Below are 17,868 nucleotides of genomic sequence, written 5' to 3' on the forward strand. Positions count from 1 at the left end.
AGCATTTAAAATGAACATTTTCAGAAATTTACTGAAGCAATTGATAAGGACTAATTGACAGGCCCACTTCCCAGCTGCATTGGCATTTTTCCATGTCAGTGTCCACAGATGATAGCTTCTAGGAGTGTGGTGCTTCCAGAGAGATTCTTAAAAATTCCTGAGGAAAAGACCAGCGGTTATTCACTCCGGCGCCAATTCACCTTTTTCGGAAATGCACTCGAATACGAGAAGTTCTGTAGCCTATTTGTGAACGGAGACTCGCAAGAATAAACTGGTTCTCATAATCCAAGTTGGGAATGTCATGTATCTAGTACTCTTTTAAATCCTCACCTTCTCTTTGTAAACTCATGAATGCTCGGTTCTCATTCCTGGAAATGCTCTGAGCCTCCTGGGACACACTCGGGACAGCTCTGGTATTCGACAGTCTGCAGCTGCACGGAGCTGCTGCGTGGAGCTGCTGCATGAACTCATGAAGTTCCTCAGGGCAGTACGATTGATACACGCAGAATCATCATGCTCAGCGTCTAACATGCATCGGATCAGAAATTCCTAGTTGGTGACTAACAAGCAAGACCCAAGGGTTTGCTTACATGGAAGAACAGTACAGCTGGCTGTAAAGATTTTCAGTATCCTCTCATACTGTGGATTTAGAAACACCTTTTTTTTAATTAATGTCAGATAATAAAGACAAAAGGAACATACAATAAAAAATTTAATCTTTATTATTTCAGCGCATTAATAACGTTGTTTAGCATCAGTTAGGGTAATAGTAGCATTTTCCTGCATGCAGTTCACTAATACGGTATTAGTAAATAATTTTAATAAAAGTAATCTCTATTTAATTTTCCTGTGTAAGAAACATAAAATGTCCTGATGTGTTGGATTATACAATTTTGCTACTTTCTCTTTGTGAAAAAATATTGTGGATCCAAGATAACATTTAGAACTGTTCTTGTGCAGCATGAATAAAAAAATTCTGTGAGCAAATATGAGAAAAGATTAAGGATTCTGTGAAAGAAAGGTTCTGTCTGAAAACTTATGATGCAGGCACTGCTTAGACATTCAATTTGAACTTTACACCATTCCCAACTGCAAAAAAAGTAGATATTTAGAGGCAAATTATGAACTTATTTTGCAGAAAGTATTGGCATGTTTGCAAATATTGTAAAAAATAAGAACCTACAGCTACCCATTCTCATAGTTATGTCTTGTTCTCTGGAGTTCTTCTGTGAAAAAGTGCTATGGTCAGAAAGTAACAAAAATGGTGTGACATCAACCTGAAGATAAAATTCAGTTCTTGTTTATGTACATAATGCTGAAAAATAAAATAAAATGTTTTTTACAGTATTTATATTTGCTTATAAAATTCTAACATTATTTTCAACAGGTTTAGTAGTTTTCAACGTGTCTGTACACTTTGGATATACACTATATGCTTTTCACTGAAAATTCAAAACCGTAAAACAAATAAGCTCCTAAATAGCTGCAAAATATTGCTAAACAGTATGGAGGAATGAGGTCTTGTTGAGTAGTTTATTTCATTTAGCTCTGGTGTATGGCTTCCCATATTTAAGAATCCTGGACAGTCAAAGGAACAGCGGCATAGGCAATACAAACGTGCATTAATAGCATCCAAACTATCTATAATGGTAGATAATACGTAATTTTACTTGTTGAACGCTTGCACACTACACTTATTGTGGTACATATTTGATGCAATAAATGTGCTTAGGTCATTATCTGTTTGCTCAAACATGCACCACAGGTCAAAAATGACTATTTACATAGCAGAGGGCTTTTCATTAACATGTACAACAACATCAACCTTACTGAGAGCTGAAGAATGGCTAAACAATACTGCAGGATAAAACAGAACAACTTTATAAAGGGCTCTTTTTGATCAATTTGGAGGGCTGAGGCAGATTCATTTAGTATTTGTATGCAGAAGGACATTTGACAAAGACAAAATCTGTGACTCCGGATGTAGAAAGAAGTTTGTACTTTCTGAAACTTAATGGTCTGTGCAAAAAATAATCTGTCTCTACTGTTCTTGTGAGCTACAGGGGACTTTACAGGCATACCAAGACTTCTTTGGACGTGATACAACATGAATACATTAATTAAGCACCTCAAAATCTCTTATTCCTTTCCAGAAACACCGTGCTAAAAAAATCTGTTGTTCTTTGTGACTTAATGTTATTTTCATGCATGATCTATAAGTGCAGCATGCCTTCATGCAAATCATTTCTGTGTGTGTATTAGTTGTATAATAGAAGACCTGGCCCTTGTACCTCTAAAGGTGTACTTCATCCCCTTCCCCAACAGAAGCCCCATTTACAAAAATAGTCACATATAATAAACAACATATGAATAAAAATAAGATGAATCCACCAACAGAGGTTTTGTAAAAATATGACGTACGTGGCAGTTGAAATGCAAACAGTGGATACAGTTACCCTATTATTTTATGCTAAACACACAAATACTTGGCTTGCACACCTTTAACTGGTCCCTACAGTCTGAGTAGCCATTTTTTCTCTCCTCTTCAGCAGTGTCAGCTGGTAGTGAGAACAGTAACCTCCTGTCAAGCTTGTTTCCTCATATCACAGTCACAGTCACTGACGAGGGGTCACTGTCTTTTAATAGGCACTGACCTTTAATGTACAGTATATTTGTAAAAATTGTCAGTTTGGCATAGACCTCCAGCAGGAGTCCTGTTAACACAAACACATGATCCTTACAAGCTATGAACTATTTTGCACATAGATGATTTTGTTGCTATTTGCTTTTATTTCTGAACATCTTTATCTTCCTTTTCATGCTTTTCTTTGACTGACCTTGTTACACGATCATAAGAAGGTGGACAAACTGCTGTAGATGCGGTTATATCGGTTTTCTCTGTAAATGAGTTTTCATTTAACTTGTCAATAAGGATTTCATCTTTCATACCCTGACCAGCCCCTCCTTCAGTTTTGTTTTTGTTATACATAAAGGAAGCTTGTTTTACTGTTCGTTTTAAAAGGTGACGTCTATAAGCCCGCTGAATAATGACAGCAGATACCTCCTCCTGTTTTCGTTTCAATGTGGTTGTAATTGGTTCATAGGAAGCTTTTGAAGGATTGGATGCCATAAACCGATCTTCCATCTGTATTCTGAGGGCGTCCATCTCTCCACTTTCCCCCAAAACACGCTTTGTGAAAGCAAACAAGATGTCAAGGCAGTGAATTCTGTCACCGCTTACCATGGGTAGGTCCATTGCAATAAGCTGGACTTTGTTTGGTTTGGGTAGATGGAGAGGAGGCTCAAGTGCTGCTGCAAAATCAGATAATTTCTCAAATTCCATGAATTGTGTTGCATCGGGATCAAACTTCTCCCAGACTTCATAGAACATCTCAAAGTCATCCTCGCTCAAAGGTTCAGCACTTTCTTCAGTAGCAACACCGAAGTTCTCCAAAATCACAGCAATGTACATGTTCACCACCACCAGAAATGATATGATAATGTAGCTGACAAAGAAGAAAATCCCAACGGAAGGGTTGCCACAGTCACCTTTCACAGAGCTCCCCGGATGAGCTTTGTTAGGGTCACAGTCTGGCTCCCCACTGTTAAGAATTGGGGCTAGCAAACCATCCCAGCCAGCAGACGTGGTAATCTGAAACAGGCAGATCATGCTGTTGCCAAACGTTTCAAAGTTGAACATGTCATCTATACCAGCTTCCCTCTTAACATAGGCAAAGTTGGACATGCCAAATATCGCATAGATAAACATGACCAGGAAGAGCAGCAGCCCAATGTTGAACAGAGCGGGAAGAGACATCATCAGAGCAAAAAGCAGAGTGCGGATTCCCTTAGCGCCTTTAATGAGACGCAGGATTCGACCGATTCTGGCAAGTCGGATGACTCTGAATAGTGTGGGGGACACAAAGTACTTTTCAATCATCTCTGCTAAAAACATACCTAAAACAGAAAAAAATAAAACCAAGATACATTACCACTTCATCTCCATACCATAGTAGAAATTTAGAAAAATAGTTTTATAATTGGTGGCTCTATATAGCAATTAAAAATTCCATTTGCATAATTTCTGTTTTACCGGTTATACTTAATATTTGCAGGTGCATTATATGTTGAATGATTATAACAGTTTTGATGATTGGATTAGGTAAATTCTTAAATAAAATAAAAAGTTGCATGACTTAGTTGTAAACCTCGCAATGGCAAAAGCCAACTATATACCTCTATTCAAGTAAAAGTTCACCTTATATTCATTTACCCTCTTTTTAGTTTAATAAGCAAGACTTACCTACTATGGAGAGAATGACAACTACAAAATCAAAAATGTTCCAGCCTATAGTGAAATAGTAATGGCGAAGTGAAATTAATTTCAGGACACATTCTCCAGTGAAAAGGACAATGAACACCAGGTTTATCCAGTATAAGATATTTTCCATTTCTTTACTCTGGTCATCCGTTTCTACCATCATGGTAACCATGTTAAGACAAATAAGAATCATGATGCTGATGTCAAATACTTGCTGTGTCACAAAATCAAAGACCATGCCTTGGAATTTGTTCTGAGGAGAGAAGAAAAAAAAGAAACAGCCAATACAAACTGTAACTGTTTTTCTTTTCCTGTTAGAAGAAAGTAGAAAAAGGCATGCAGTAAGGCCTATGAGACTTCAATAAAAAGGTAACTAGTGGTCATAAGTAGAGCAGTCAAATTAAAGTGACTACAAGAGCTTAGTTCAGCCTCCTTTGTTTGTATATTCACACATAAAATGGTTGCAAGGGAAAATTTTTTTTTTTACTGTATTTTCATTTTCCATTTTTGCTGACTGATACACTAGTTAATGATAATTTTCGCCTGGGCATATTTCTGCTCTGTCTCTATCAATAAAAACTGAGCTGTTTGTAAATAGCTATTGGTCTGATGTATATGAATAAATTTACCCCTGGTCTTGGTATAGGTTTTTGTGGCTTTTTGGATCCCAGTTTTTTCATTGCATTATAGTATTTCTTCTGCTCTTCTGTCATAAATATGTCTTGACCTCCAAAGTAAAAACACGAAATAAAAATTGGTTATAATCACATTTATGTACAGTTTTAAAAAATTCTTAAAGAAAAATGTGTTAGTTATTTATTTCATGAAAATCAAGAAGACTGAACCGGGAAAAATCTCTCAGCTATCAAATGCAGCTGTCTGCAGTCTAAGCATTTAGTCCAGAAGTTGTCTGGACATCCAGATGTCTGCATCTCACAAAAAACAGTAACACAGCATTTTTCTACAGTTATTTTCCTTGAACTCCAAGTAATCCTTTTCAGTACCTCTTTTCTTTTATGGGAAGAGAAACAGCATCTAAGCTCAAATAGCCCAGGCTGCTCAGTACTGCCACTTCTGAACTGCAATTTTAGTGGAACAAAGGAAGCCGACAAAGGCAGGTTTTCAGTACATGAATGTGTTAGTGCTTTAGGTATTTCTAGTTTAGTAATCACAACATTAGCAGTGGGACTCAAAATCATCGAGGTTTTTGACAAGATGGATTGACAGACTTTGGAGAAACTGAGCTGAAGATTGTAGCACTCTTGATACTGTTAACAGCAAAATGCTCCTTTTTAAGTCTTTTATCTTGATTAGCTTCCATGTTCAATGAAGTTCTGATTAGCAAAAGCCAGAACTGGCCTTTAGAGTCTGACAGTGAAGACAAAGAGAGAATTATGGGTCTTTCATGACAACCTAACCAAAATCCACTGCCCATAGTAGCTTTCTTGTAGAAACAGCTTGAATGAAAATCCATCAGACTCCACATACCTCTTGAAGTAAATTTTTCCTGGATAAAAGATACATTCAGTCATCTAATTCCAGGAATGTCTATGAACATATAGGACTGGATGCAGCCCTTTTGTGGATGACTGGTTGGGAAGCTTGAAGACATGGGAGTGCATGCATCGTACACTGGACGGGCTCCCTAACCATATACCTCAAGACGTCTAGCATGTGCAGCTTCCAAAAATATTAATTAGCATCTCTCATTGGTAACAAAAACCCAAAGAAAGTGATGAAGTCCAGTAAGGTAAAATTAAACTAGTAATTCATAACTGCTTTTGTCCTTTAGCTTTCATTACCTTATCTTTTTACAGAAAATAACTTTAAAGATGAGCATCTGATACTCAGACCCTCTATATCGGTGAGATTATCTACACCTGCACTATGAAACAATAAAAAAAGGCCCTTAAGATAGTTACAAACCACTCCTGTTCTGTATAGTTTCAGGTCGTTCAGTGCCATAAAATAGAACTTGAATACCTGGGATCATTAAAACAGCATCTGTAGTAGCGTGGTGAAATAATGCTTTATTTTTCATAACCAGGTAGCTATTTTTTTTTTGTGCTAATAGAATCACTACAAATCAAGAAGAAAAAAAATCAAGACATTATGAGTGCTTTAATGTAGAGGCCTAAATCAGGGGTTTGATCATGTAAGGAGATTTCATGAAGCTTAGGCATGGAAAAGCAGACAACTTGAGGAAGATTAAACTGGACATTGAAAACAGAAGGGTCTGTCCCATTCACTGCAATGTGAAAATCTTATGACGTTAATGCATACTACATCTTGGTAAGATTTTATATCCTAATATCCTTCAGCTTTTTCAATTTGGAACAAACCTTGGGTGTACGTTCCGTATATCATGCACCTGCAAAAATGCAATATTTTGGAATATATTTAGAAGAGAAATGAAATTATACTTATCTTCTTTTTTTGCTGATTGAAGTTATCAATAATGACACCAATGAACAGGTTCAGGGTGAAAAAAGACCCAAAAATTATAAAGATGACAAAATACAAATACATGTACAGGTTGTCTTCATACTTGGGTTGGTCTAACACCTAAGAAAAAAAAAGTGAAATATCATTCCTAAAATTTTGACTGAACAAGCAGCAGCCTTGGGCAAAACGTCCTTAGTATTTTGTGGTTGGACAACACTCTTGTCTCTTATATCAATGTATTTTGTCCATTCCATCTATTACTGTCAGCATCTGGAAGTTTGCATTCCGTTTTCCACAATTTGTTACAGCAGTATCTCATATTAGTCAATTTAATATTTTTTCATTCTGTTGTATGGATATTAATTGCTTTTGGAAGATATATAAATACACACTTGTTGATAGACAGATCTCAAGAAAAAAAGGTAATTTAAAATATTTGCAGTACTTACATCTCTTGAGTCAATAGCTGCATACATAATATCCATCCAGCCTTTAAATGTAGCCTGTAAACAGTACACACCTGTTTAAGCATAGAGCTCAAAGACAATTTATATATTTTTTTCCAGCAACTGACTACAGCACCAGGAATAATTAGCATAGCATGAGATTTCTAGATAATCTTGTCTTGGCTTTCTTCACAGCTGCTCATCAAATACACTGCTACGTATCCCCCTATTTTGTCTCTATATGAATGTTTGAAGCAGTAAGCATAATTAACTTATTTCTAAATAATCATCACAATGATAGAATGCAGGACCATTTTAGTGGACTAAATGTTCATCCAGTCATGTCAACTGCAAAGGCTATGTACATCCGAGAAACAGCCTTGATGTAACCGAGTTGCCACCAATGAAGACTGATGTGTAGTCCCTCCCTCTCTAATCAGTCAGAAAGGTGGCAACCAAAGGGAACAAAAAATTTGATCAGCTCAGAAAAGGTATTTTCCTATCAATCAGAATTTTGATTTTTCTCTACTTTGAAAGACTGTACCTGATTTAGTAATTCTATTTTCACTTTAAATATATTGTATTGTGTTTTACAGAGGCTAGATCCCTCAGATATGTTCTGAGATAAACTGGTAAGAAAAGGATGTTCTTTATGTGCATTGCAGATTTAACATGCCTCGTAGGTGGCAGCATTTAGTGAACTTTTATAGCTATTTCCTCTGCCCAAAATCTGTAATTTTTTGTATTTGACAGTGAGGTGTAGGTTGCTTCATCTGTGTTCAAAGCAGAAAGTAATTTACTCCGTTGTAGCAATTCGTTCTCTTTTGACTAGGCAACATCTCCAAGTAGAAATCACTCAGTTCTTAGTCCAGTTGTTCCCAGAATAAAACAAAGAAATGAGAGAGTTCTCTGTCATTTAATGCCCTTATAATTTTGCTAAACAAGGCTGCAGACCATTGGTTCCTTCATATTCCTTGCCATAGAGACCAGTTGCAGAAACAAGTCAGGAATGGGACACTCTTCATCCATGTTTATTTCTGTATCTCCATCATCTTGAGGTTTCATTTCTAGTAGAGGTTTCATAAAGGCTTGCTTATACAGCATACAAAGAAGCTGGCATCATCCCGAAGTGAACTTAAAATGAGAAGGAATTATTTTCTTAAAGGAAAAGAGGTCCCTTACACTTTTGAAACAGTGGAATACTAAAAAGTGCATGATTATCCTGAGATGCAAATTCAGTATGCAACAACTTTCACATCTTGGGGCCAACAGAAAATATCAAAGTTCAGGCAACTTACAGTACGATGGTGAAATCAAAGTGTAGTATCAGAAGACCAATAAATCAACAATAAATCTGAAACAAGTAGAAGTCTCAGCTGAATAATTTAAAGTCTAAACAAGTCTAAATAGAGCAGGGTGATTACTTCATGTGTTACAGGTGCTGCTTTTGTTTCTGTCTTGGTACATTATTTGCATTTTTTGGAATGTCATAACTTAGGTTGAAATCAGCACTTTAACCCAAAACACTAAATGCAAATAATGGGTGTACTTTTACATCAGAAAGATGATGCAAATGATGGAGTGGCTCTTCTGCAAAGTGTGTGCAGTTGCCTCAGATTCAGGCACATGACGATCCTTGTGTGTCATCCTCCAGGCAAAGTGGAATTATTGTTGTTTGTAAATTCATTGGTGTAGATATGAAGAACTGAGCTGTTGTGTGCTTATTATTATTACTAAAAAGGCAACTTGAAAAGAGTGTGGGGGTAGAAAAATATAAATATAACATATTACTATCTTGCAGTTCAAAATATCTAAATTAAAATATGTATTTTCCCCAAGGAGTTTCACAAAACCATAAGATATTACCATTATTGAAGAAATTTAGAAAAAAACAACCCCAAAACCTGATTAAAAATAATAAACTATGCTTTCTCATCATATGTTTTGTTTTATTCTAAATTCCTCCTGAAAATTGGTGGAATCAGTGAATGTAATCATTATGCAAAACCATTTACACTAGTTAAGAACTTAGCTGTGAGAAAACAGATTTTTAATTCCCAAAGCAGAAGTATCAGTTCGGTAGGAGAAATTGTAGTTTTTAAATATGTTGCCTGAACAATAGCAAATAATGGAACTGGAGGTGCAGTTAAAGGTATCACATTTACTAAGTGTTATTTCTACTGCATTCAGTAGAAGCTTAGGCCTGCGTATGTTAGGCTTAAATTTATCTGCAACACATTTTCTTTAACAGAAATACGGTATTATTTGGGAATTTGTGCATAATGAACAGAAAATAACACAGCGATATGACTAAGAGATCAAATTCTTAGTTTCCTTTTTGTATATTAAAATATAAAAATGTATTGTATATTCTCAGTGACACTAAATCAGGAGTAATTAATTGATTTAAGCGATTACAGCAGTATAACTGAAGTCAGCAACTGTTCCAAATGTTTTATACCCCAAGGAAATTTGAAAGACATATATTCAAATGCAGATCCAAATGTAGTTAGAAAAACCAACAAAACAAAAATCCCCCAATCTACTTTGCTATTATTAAAAGTATGTTGACTTTTTCCCCTGATGAATAATTTCTAATGAAGTTATAGGTAATGCTGGAATTTCACCACTCCACTTATTTACCAGAAACAACCACCAGGAAGAATCACATTCCCTTTTGGAGATACAGTAACACCTTGCTTTTAAAATACTAACCTGCTGGAACTTTGAAGCCCTCCTAATCTTGTAGCCCTAAAATTCAGCTTCTGATTTTCTTACCCTACACTCAACAAGGTGTGTTTTCTTAGTTATATTAGTAGCAGCAGAATAATATAACATTGTGCTTTGAGAGCCACTTGTTTGCCGCATTTTGTCCTGGTAAGCAGCGTATACACCTACCAGCAGGATAAAAGCAGGTTTCCAGGAGATTTACTTACCAACGAATCCAAACACTAGGTTCAAGTTAAAAAGGCATAAGGCCATAAAATTATCAGGGCAGATGCTACATCTCTGTGTGTACACAAACCTCTTCTTCTTCACTCATTTGATGCATGAAAATTGTGAAAGGAAATTCTCCAGCAGATATGTCTCTGCTTTGTTGCTTTTCTTTAAGGACAGAGAAATACTCAAACAGGTTCCGACCAAGAAATAAAAAAAGAAGTTTGCAGATCCACATAGACCAACATGAGCTATGCTGGACCATAGAAGAAAAAAATTCTTATGGAGAGGATGTGTACTTATATGACCGATGGCATGAATATTTACACTCCAACTTCAAATTATGTAGGCATTTTGGAAAATAGTCTCTGATCAACAAAGTTTATAAAACTTGGTTGTATCAATGGCATATATTGTTAGCGTGGCGCAGAAATAATTATAACATCGCTGTAACAGTACTAAAGATTTTCCACACACACCCCTCCTCCCCCTCCCCCCAAATACAATATGGAAACCAAAAATTAGTTCTTTTCTTAAGTCCCTCATTCCAGAAATTCATTCCCTATCACCATCAAGGAAACTCAAGAAAGAGCTTCTCAGAGAGGGTTTTTTTTTACTTAAAAAGCCACTGACACACATTTCCAATATATTTTTTGAGCCCAGAATATTTCTTTCTGAAATGATCCCACTTCTTTTGAGTATTTCTGTCTGGCATATCTATGTTTCTTTTCTATATTACTCTTAAAAAAGAGAGTTTTCTTCTGCGATGAACAGAGCTTATAAATAAGCTACCAGAAAAAGCTTTTCATGATTCAAACCAAAAATTGTTCACGGGACTCATTTATGTCTTTCCCAGAATAATAAGGTCTTCAGGTCCATGATCTGGAGTTCTTTTGGCTTGTTTTCATTTGGATTTTTTTTTTTGGCATGAAAATGGTACTACTTCCAGTAGTGTTCACTCCAGATAGAAAACCTCAGTGATGCATAAAATAGATTTATGTTGTATTACCTATGAACTAGAAAAGCTGAAGGGATTTACAGTATTATTCTTTGACTGGCTCAAAGAGTCAGAGAGTAGATTGGAGAATGGAAACAATACTGGACTGTAAGAGACAGCTTTCTGGAGTTAGTTTCTAGCTTCCTGAAAAAGGGACCTTGTGTCTGTAATTCATGCATTGAAACTTATCACTGAGTTTGTCATTAGAAAAATGACATTGACCTCTACGGGGTTATTTTCTCAGATCCATCACAACCTAAACAAAAGTTTGTGGCTGAGTTTGTTAAGGTGGAGAACCAAATGACGTCAGACCAAATCATCATCATGATTTTAAAAATCATCATCATGATTTTCAACTAATCATTAATGTGTTAAAAAAGGGCCATTAATGTTTACACTGGGTGCACAGAAAGCATATCCACTTGCAACCATGACTATTCCTATTTTTCAGGCTTAATACCTTATTTTGGGTGAAATACTCAAGTTTCAATAGCTTTTTCTTTGTTTCTGACATAGTAATGGATACGTGCAATTAATTCTTAGTATTTATTGATCTTTACTATTACTACAAGTTGATTAGGAAAGGTAGGGAAATCTATGGTTATGACATACCTATTCACTTCTCATGTTTCTTGTGAACATGATGGCTTTAGAATCCTGTTCTAGATTCTCATCGAACGTACTTTATATATCAAATAGAAATCACCTTATAAATATCTTCTTTGATTGAGAAAATGATGTAAGAATCTCAGACTTATGAATTATGGCCTTTCTTGTGTTCTTGAAGGTGAAAAAAACTTAGATTCTGCCTATTTTAAAGCATTAGCTGAAAATCAACCTGATATTATGCCTTCTCTGTCCAAGGGCTTTTATTATTCCATAACTGCAAAATCACTACTAGGAACTTCTTACCAAACCCTAGAGGTGGAGAGTCAAGTGTCTGTTTTATGAAATGACAGAAGTGCCCCATTTTTTTCTGGTTTGTGAAACAAAAAAATCTCTTCATGCTTTTACAAGCTTTGTGGTAATACAGAAAAAATAAGTGTTGTTGTCACTAACATTCTACTCACACAAAAAAATCCATCCATTAGGCAAGCCTTTGATATCAGTGCAAAATCTCTATATTGTAGATACTGCAGAAACAACTGGCTTGTCCTCCCTTGAGAGCTAGGTTTGTCTACGTTAGTCTAGATTCATTTTTCCTTTGGAAGTATGGGAACAACTGGCAAATTTCTCCCAATCTGCCTCCCAGAACAATCCAATAATTGAAGAATCTAAGTCTTCACATAAGAAGTATCTGTTGCTTTTCAATGAAGAGAAGATGGAATAAGCTATGCACAGCCAGGACACTGAAATATGTATGACTGCAAGTAGCTGAGGGGTAGTGATTGTGGCCACAAAGCCAGGAAAAAACATACCTGGTGTTATCCCTGTCTCAGAATAGACTAGGTTACTACTGGAAGAAGACTTGCAAACCACTTGGAAAGAGTTTTGTTGATGTCTTGTTTCTCCTGAATATGTGTAATAAAGCATTCTGCCCCTTCCCAACCCCAAGGAGGATTCTAGGCCAGTGAATTTAAAAATAAGACAGAGAAAATAAGTACTTAAAATCTTTGTATTACAATCCAATTTTGTTGTCAAAATCAAATTGTCTTCAGTAGTTATTTCTTTAATACTGCTGGTCCCTCTCTGCTCTTTCCTAATGTGAGAGTAAAGTGAATAATTAATCATAGTGAAAGTTAAATTGTCAGCATTATGAGTCACACAGGTGAGATGCTGTATTAGCTGGGAGAGGCAGTTCACAATGCTTGAATTATTGTTTTAGATCCTGTGCAGGAACATGTCAATACCACTGCATCATGTTAATGATTTCTATCATTGAGATGTCTTATACCAACATGAAAGCTAAAAACTTACTTAAAAACTATAAAAATGAAAACTAAGATTCTGCAGAATTAGACAGTAACCTCAAAAAGCCATACAGGTTGCTAAATGCAGACAACATAGGTTAGAGTCCAGCATTTTCTTGATTAAAGCTGGGTCAGATTGTTAGCTACTCCAAAATACAAAGATGGCTAGTGTTGTGAGGACACAATTTTTGATAGCAAAGGCATAACCTTATAGTATCTTTCTGCATATATTTTCTTCCTTCTTTTCTTCCATCAGTTTTTGCTAAATGAACTCCACTGGGTGCTTATGCACAGAAACAGCAGGGAAAATATTTCATAGATTATAGTATCTAATGATATTTTTCTTTTCTGGTTTCTCTTACAAATGAGAAATTTCTTTTTAGATGACATAAGTCTGCACTGGTGGCAGCCACATCACTGAGATGGGATTTCCTACCTGGAATTCTTTGCCACTTAATCACACCAATGCAGATTGTTTTTCAGCAACAGTAAAACTTAAAGTATTCAGAGACCTGAATACCATTCCTAGGTATTTCTAGAAACTTAAGGTTAGAAGGGCCTGAAGGACTAAGGAAGCTATAAATAGGAATAATAGCACTTGTTCTGTCAGATGTCCTAAAAATTCTTTATTCATCTTAGTAGGCTCTATTTGCTACTTACTATGAAAAGAGTAATCAATTAGCAGTGCAGTGGTATTACTAAGCTAGAGGTAAAAATCATTACATAAGTATGTTTTCTGTCTTTGTTGCTAGAATTGCTTTTCACTATTACATATAAACAGTAAGAGGTATATAAAGAGTGATCACTTACTACTTGAAGTAAAGAAAGATACCCAAATCCTACATTATCAAAGTTTACTTTCACGTTTTTCCATCGGGCACTTTGATTGTTTTTTATGAGTTCCTCGCACTGACTAAAATTGTTGATTTGGTCGACTTCAAACCTTTCATCAGTTGTGGTGTTAACACAGTAGTAGAACTTCCCAGCAAACAGATTTACTCCCATGATGCTGAAAATTAGCCAGAATATAAGACAAACGAGAAGCACGTTCATGATGGATGGAATTGCTCCTAAAAGGGCATTCACAACCACCTAGTACACAAATACAGGGGAAAAAAGAAAAGAGTGTAAGAATATTTACAGCAATAAAGGTTTGTGTACTGTTTTACCAATGCTTAATAAATGCTTGTTCAGAAACTAATAGTAATAATATAAATGTTAAAGCAGTACATTAATAACTGTAACATTGCACTGTTCTTTTAAATACTTAACATTAGAACATGTAATGAAAGGAAAATAAGTGATAAAATTAAAATAATTAAAAGAAAAACAAAAGAGAAGACCTAGTAGTAATAAGATGAAGCCTGACACTGACATGTTCTATATAAAAAAGACAAATGTATTAAAGATAAATACAGACATAATAAAATTCAAAAAAATACAGCATATTATAACTTTAAAATGTTTAAAGAAAAATGGCAACCTGTAGATTTGACCAACAGCTTTGAAAGTTAAGCTGAAAACACAAATGCCATGAATCTAGAAACTAAGCTCTACATTAAAAGGATTATGCAGGAATTACATACATATCTTTATTGCCTTATTGTTCCATGCAAGAATATAACAAAGATTAATTTCTTTGTATAGAAAAGCAAGACAGTTTTGCAATATGTGTCTACTTGAATCAACATAATTTATTTCAAGCTCCAGTCTTATTGTTTCATGTACTGAGTTTAAGTCAGTAATACCCTTCATTTATCTAAAGAAGGACATATATATCAAGGACATATTTAGGGGTTTTGATTTTGCATTTTAAAGTACTTTTGGCCAGTTGCCTTCTCAGCCCCTTGCAGGCAAGATGTCAATAATTACTTATGTAGATAAAAAGTGTATTTTTCTGATATATACAGTAATAAATCACATGTGTCTGTCAGAGCTATCAAAACTTTTGAGATATTTGTTTGGCTAATAACTGAGCAATCATTTCTCCTTAAGTATCCAATACTAGGTCTCATTTACAAGTTATATTTTATTTTAAATTTTATTTTTTTTCTCTGTAAAACTTTTAGGATCTTGTAGGAAGGTAAAACAAAATATATAGTAGGGCTCTGATTCTCAGTAATCCACTTCCTGCAGTCAGACAGGAAAGGATTGACATGGATACTTGGGGTGTATTAAGGTGTCTTAGTCCATCTTTGTTCCCTGCTTTCTGCAACATAGAGGGATCTTCCCCACTACCAATGTAATTCTGAGCAAGCTCAGAGCTGCTCAATCTTACTACCTGTATGTCACAGCCTCTTGAAGGCCTTTGGAAGCCGAGTATTGTGGTTGTGTTACTGGTTGCTCAGCGCCCTCCTCCTCCCAAATGTTATGGCCAGGACTTAGGACCTGTTTAGAGATCTCAGGTGAAAATGTTATTTTCAGGACATATTTTCCTCTCATTCTAAGGGTCTTCTCCTCCATTGCCAGACAGTAGAAATGGGACCTTTGTGTAACTTAGAATTATCCCTATCGTTTATAAAACCATGATTTTTTTTTAAATTTAGCTTTTCTTGGCAGCTTCTATTTTTAATAACTTCAAAAGAAGCATGCTTGCTTTTCGAGATTTCTACTATAAAAAATGTGAAGTATCTAGGTGATGTATGCATAAGCTAGCTATTTAAAAAAGTGTTTAAAAAGGCTAACAAGGTCCCAGTCATATTCCTAACATAGGAAACCATTTTCAAAGGAGTGAGGGTAATGTTTTTTACTATCCTGCGGGGAGAAGAAATCTGTTGCCACTTGGCTTGATAGAACTGAGAACAACATAAAAATTAGGAATGCAATGATTCTGGAATTTATTCCAAGTCTGACCTGATCTATGACACTGTATTATGCTATTGCTGCTTTGAAATCCTAGACCAGCTAGAGCTTGTTTTATCCTTTTCGGGTTTTGGGGTTTTTTTCCTTCACCCATAAAAACGTTCTGGATGTGTTATACTGATTGAATTCCTCTGCTTAATCCTGGTGAAAAACCTGAAAATAAAGATGTCAAGAAAGAAAGATGAGGATTTAGTCCTGCAGCTTAAATAAATTAAGGTTACCTGTGCCCACACTAAGAATGGTTTTGTATGAATGGAGTGCCTGTAGCAGTTACCTTTTTAAGAACCCTGAGATCCATTGGACCACAGCACAGATCCAGAACAGGCAGCAGAATACTAACAGCTACAGTAATTGTTTCAACAATTATGAATTGATAATAGTTGTAGAAAGAAATGTTTCTACAAAATGCCATCAGTGTGTCTCACATCTTTAGATGAACAGGTAATGCAGTCTCACTACTGAGACTGCCAAAAGATCAACCACATCTTCTTCAATAAGAAGTGAACAGCTTCCAGAAACTGTTCCAACAATGATTCCAACAACTTATTTCATATAGGTCACTGAAAATCCATCAAATGGTAACAATTTTTGGTCACTACTGACCTGGCCTGGATGCGAACTGGTGACCTAGAGATGAAAGGCTCTGTATCCTATTACCAACCCCTTGAGCTATCCAGTCCCCCTGGAAGGTTATTTAAGAAAAGAAGAAAAGAAAATTAAAACTTTTAGAAGTTGTTTTCTGTTTGTGTTTTGTTTTTGTTTGATTTTTGATTTTTTTTTTGCCCCACCACTGTTGAGCCTTTGCCCTATCATATTTATAATGTAAAACTTCATTTTTACATGCTGGTCAGATGTTTGGCTGACTGTAAAGTCCACCTTAGGAAGAAGTCTTTAATTTCTTCAACATATACAGTTGGAGGCAATTGCTTTATCAGTGTGTTTTCCGTTTACTTTTTTGGTATTTGCTTTAGGAAGAGCTGAGATATATCAGGATAACCAGGACATTAGCTTACATAATATATGTCCAAGATAGCACCCATACATACACACATGACACCTACACACATAAGTTACAGCAAATGGACAGAAAAAAGTGAGAACCAATTGAAAAGTGAACTGAATGCAGAAAAGACATTGATTAGCATTCCTTGCTGAGCTAAAAAATTTAGCAAATAAAAATAGTCAATCTCATCTTGTTGAAAAGAGTCTGTAGTGGGTTAAAAGAACATTGGCAACTACAGCTCTTATTTTGTCTCATTCTTCAAATCTAGATCAGATGCATGTGATTCTAAATGTATTTTTTATTTCAAAAGGAGCTGTTCTTTTGGGCTTATTTTCTGTTATTCCTTAATATAGAATATAATGTCAATTAACTGGAAAAAGATGTTTGCAGAGCTCTAGACCATTTTACATCTCAGTCGGTATTCATTCAGGGGGAAAAAAAAAAATTGTGGGAAACCATGTCTCCTCTAGAAAAAAGCAATATTTCATGTATATACACAATTATTTCACGTTTACATTTTCATAACATTTATCTTCCAACATCAGATATATACGATAAAAGAATTACTGCAATGCTAATTGTCTGTCTTATCTTCTGGTCGATATGACATTATGTCAATACAAATCAGTAGTCCAGTTGTTTTTTGTTGTTGCTATTTGTATCTTTTTTTGGACAACAGTCCAAAGAAGACAGCAACTGAAAAAAATGAAAAAAAAAAAAAATCAGTTCTGCTACCAGAGCTGTGCATATGTATAGAATGAAGATTACGCAAAATACTAGCTTATCCATGCTGTGCAAGTAGAATATATGGAAGTTTTACTGGATTCAGCTTTGCTGTGGGACACATATCTGAAACACACAGTGAGATGTAAATGTATTGTAGTTCCCACAGCAAAATACCTTCAATAGGTCTTGGGACCTCAGCAGCCACAAGCTTTCCAGGAATG

The 17,868-nt window shown here is 35.5% G+C and overlaps 1 protein-coding gene across 1 annotated transcript in view; it reads right to left on the reverse strand.

Annotated features, from left to right (window-relative positions):
• Positions 1–2,040: 2,040 nt before the first annotated feature.
• Positions 2,041–17,868, reverse strand: part of LOC104616383 (sodium channel protein type 1 subunit alpha) — a gene marked incomplete at its 5' end in the record, with an annotated part of 38,772 nt that continues 22,944 nt past the window's right edge. Inside the window, 6 exons of the mRNA XM_010281747.1 lie at positions 2,041–3,957; positions 4,304–4,574; positions 4,951–5,055; positions 6,749–6,886; positions 7,216–7,269; positions 13,867–14,148. Coding sequence (XP_010280049.1) covers positions 2,789–3,957; positions 4,304–4,574; positions 4,951–5,055; positions 6,749–6,886; positions 7,216–7,269; positions 13,867–14,148 — 2,019 coding nt within the window. The remainder of the gene's footprint in view (positions 3,958–4,303; positions 4,575–4,950; positions 5,056–6,748; positions 6,887–7,215; positions 7,270–13,866; positions 14,149–17,868) is intronic.

The sequence above is a fragment of the Phaethon lepturus genome, unplaced genomic scaffold (assembly GCF_000687285.1).
Source record: "Phaethon lepturus isolate BGI_N335 unplaced genomic scaffold, ASM68728v1 scaffold260, whole genome shotgun sequence".
NCBI classification, from domain to species: Eukaryota; Metazoa; Chordata; class Aves; order Phaethontiformes; family Phaethontidae; genus Phaethon; species Phaethon lepturus.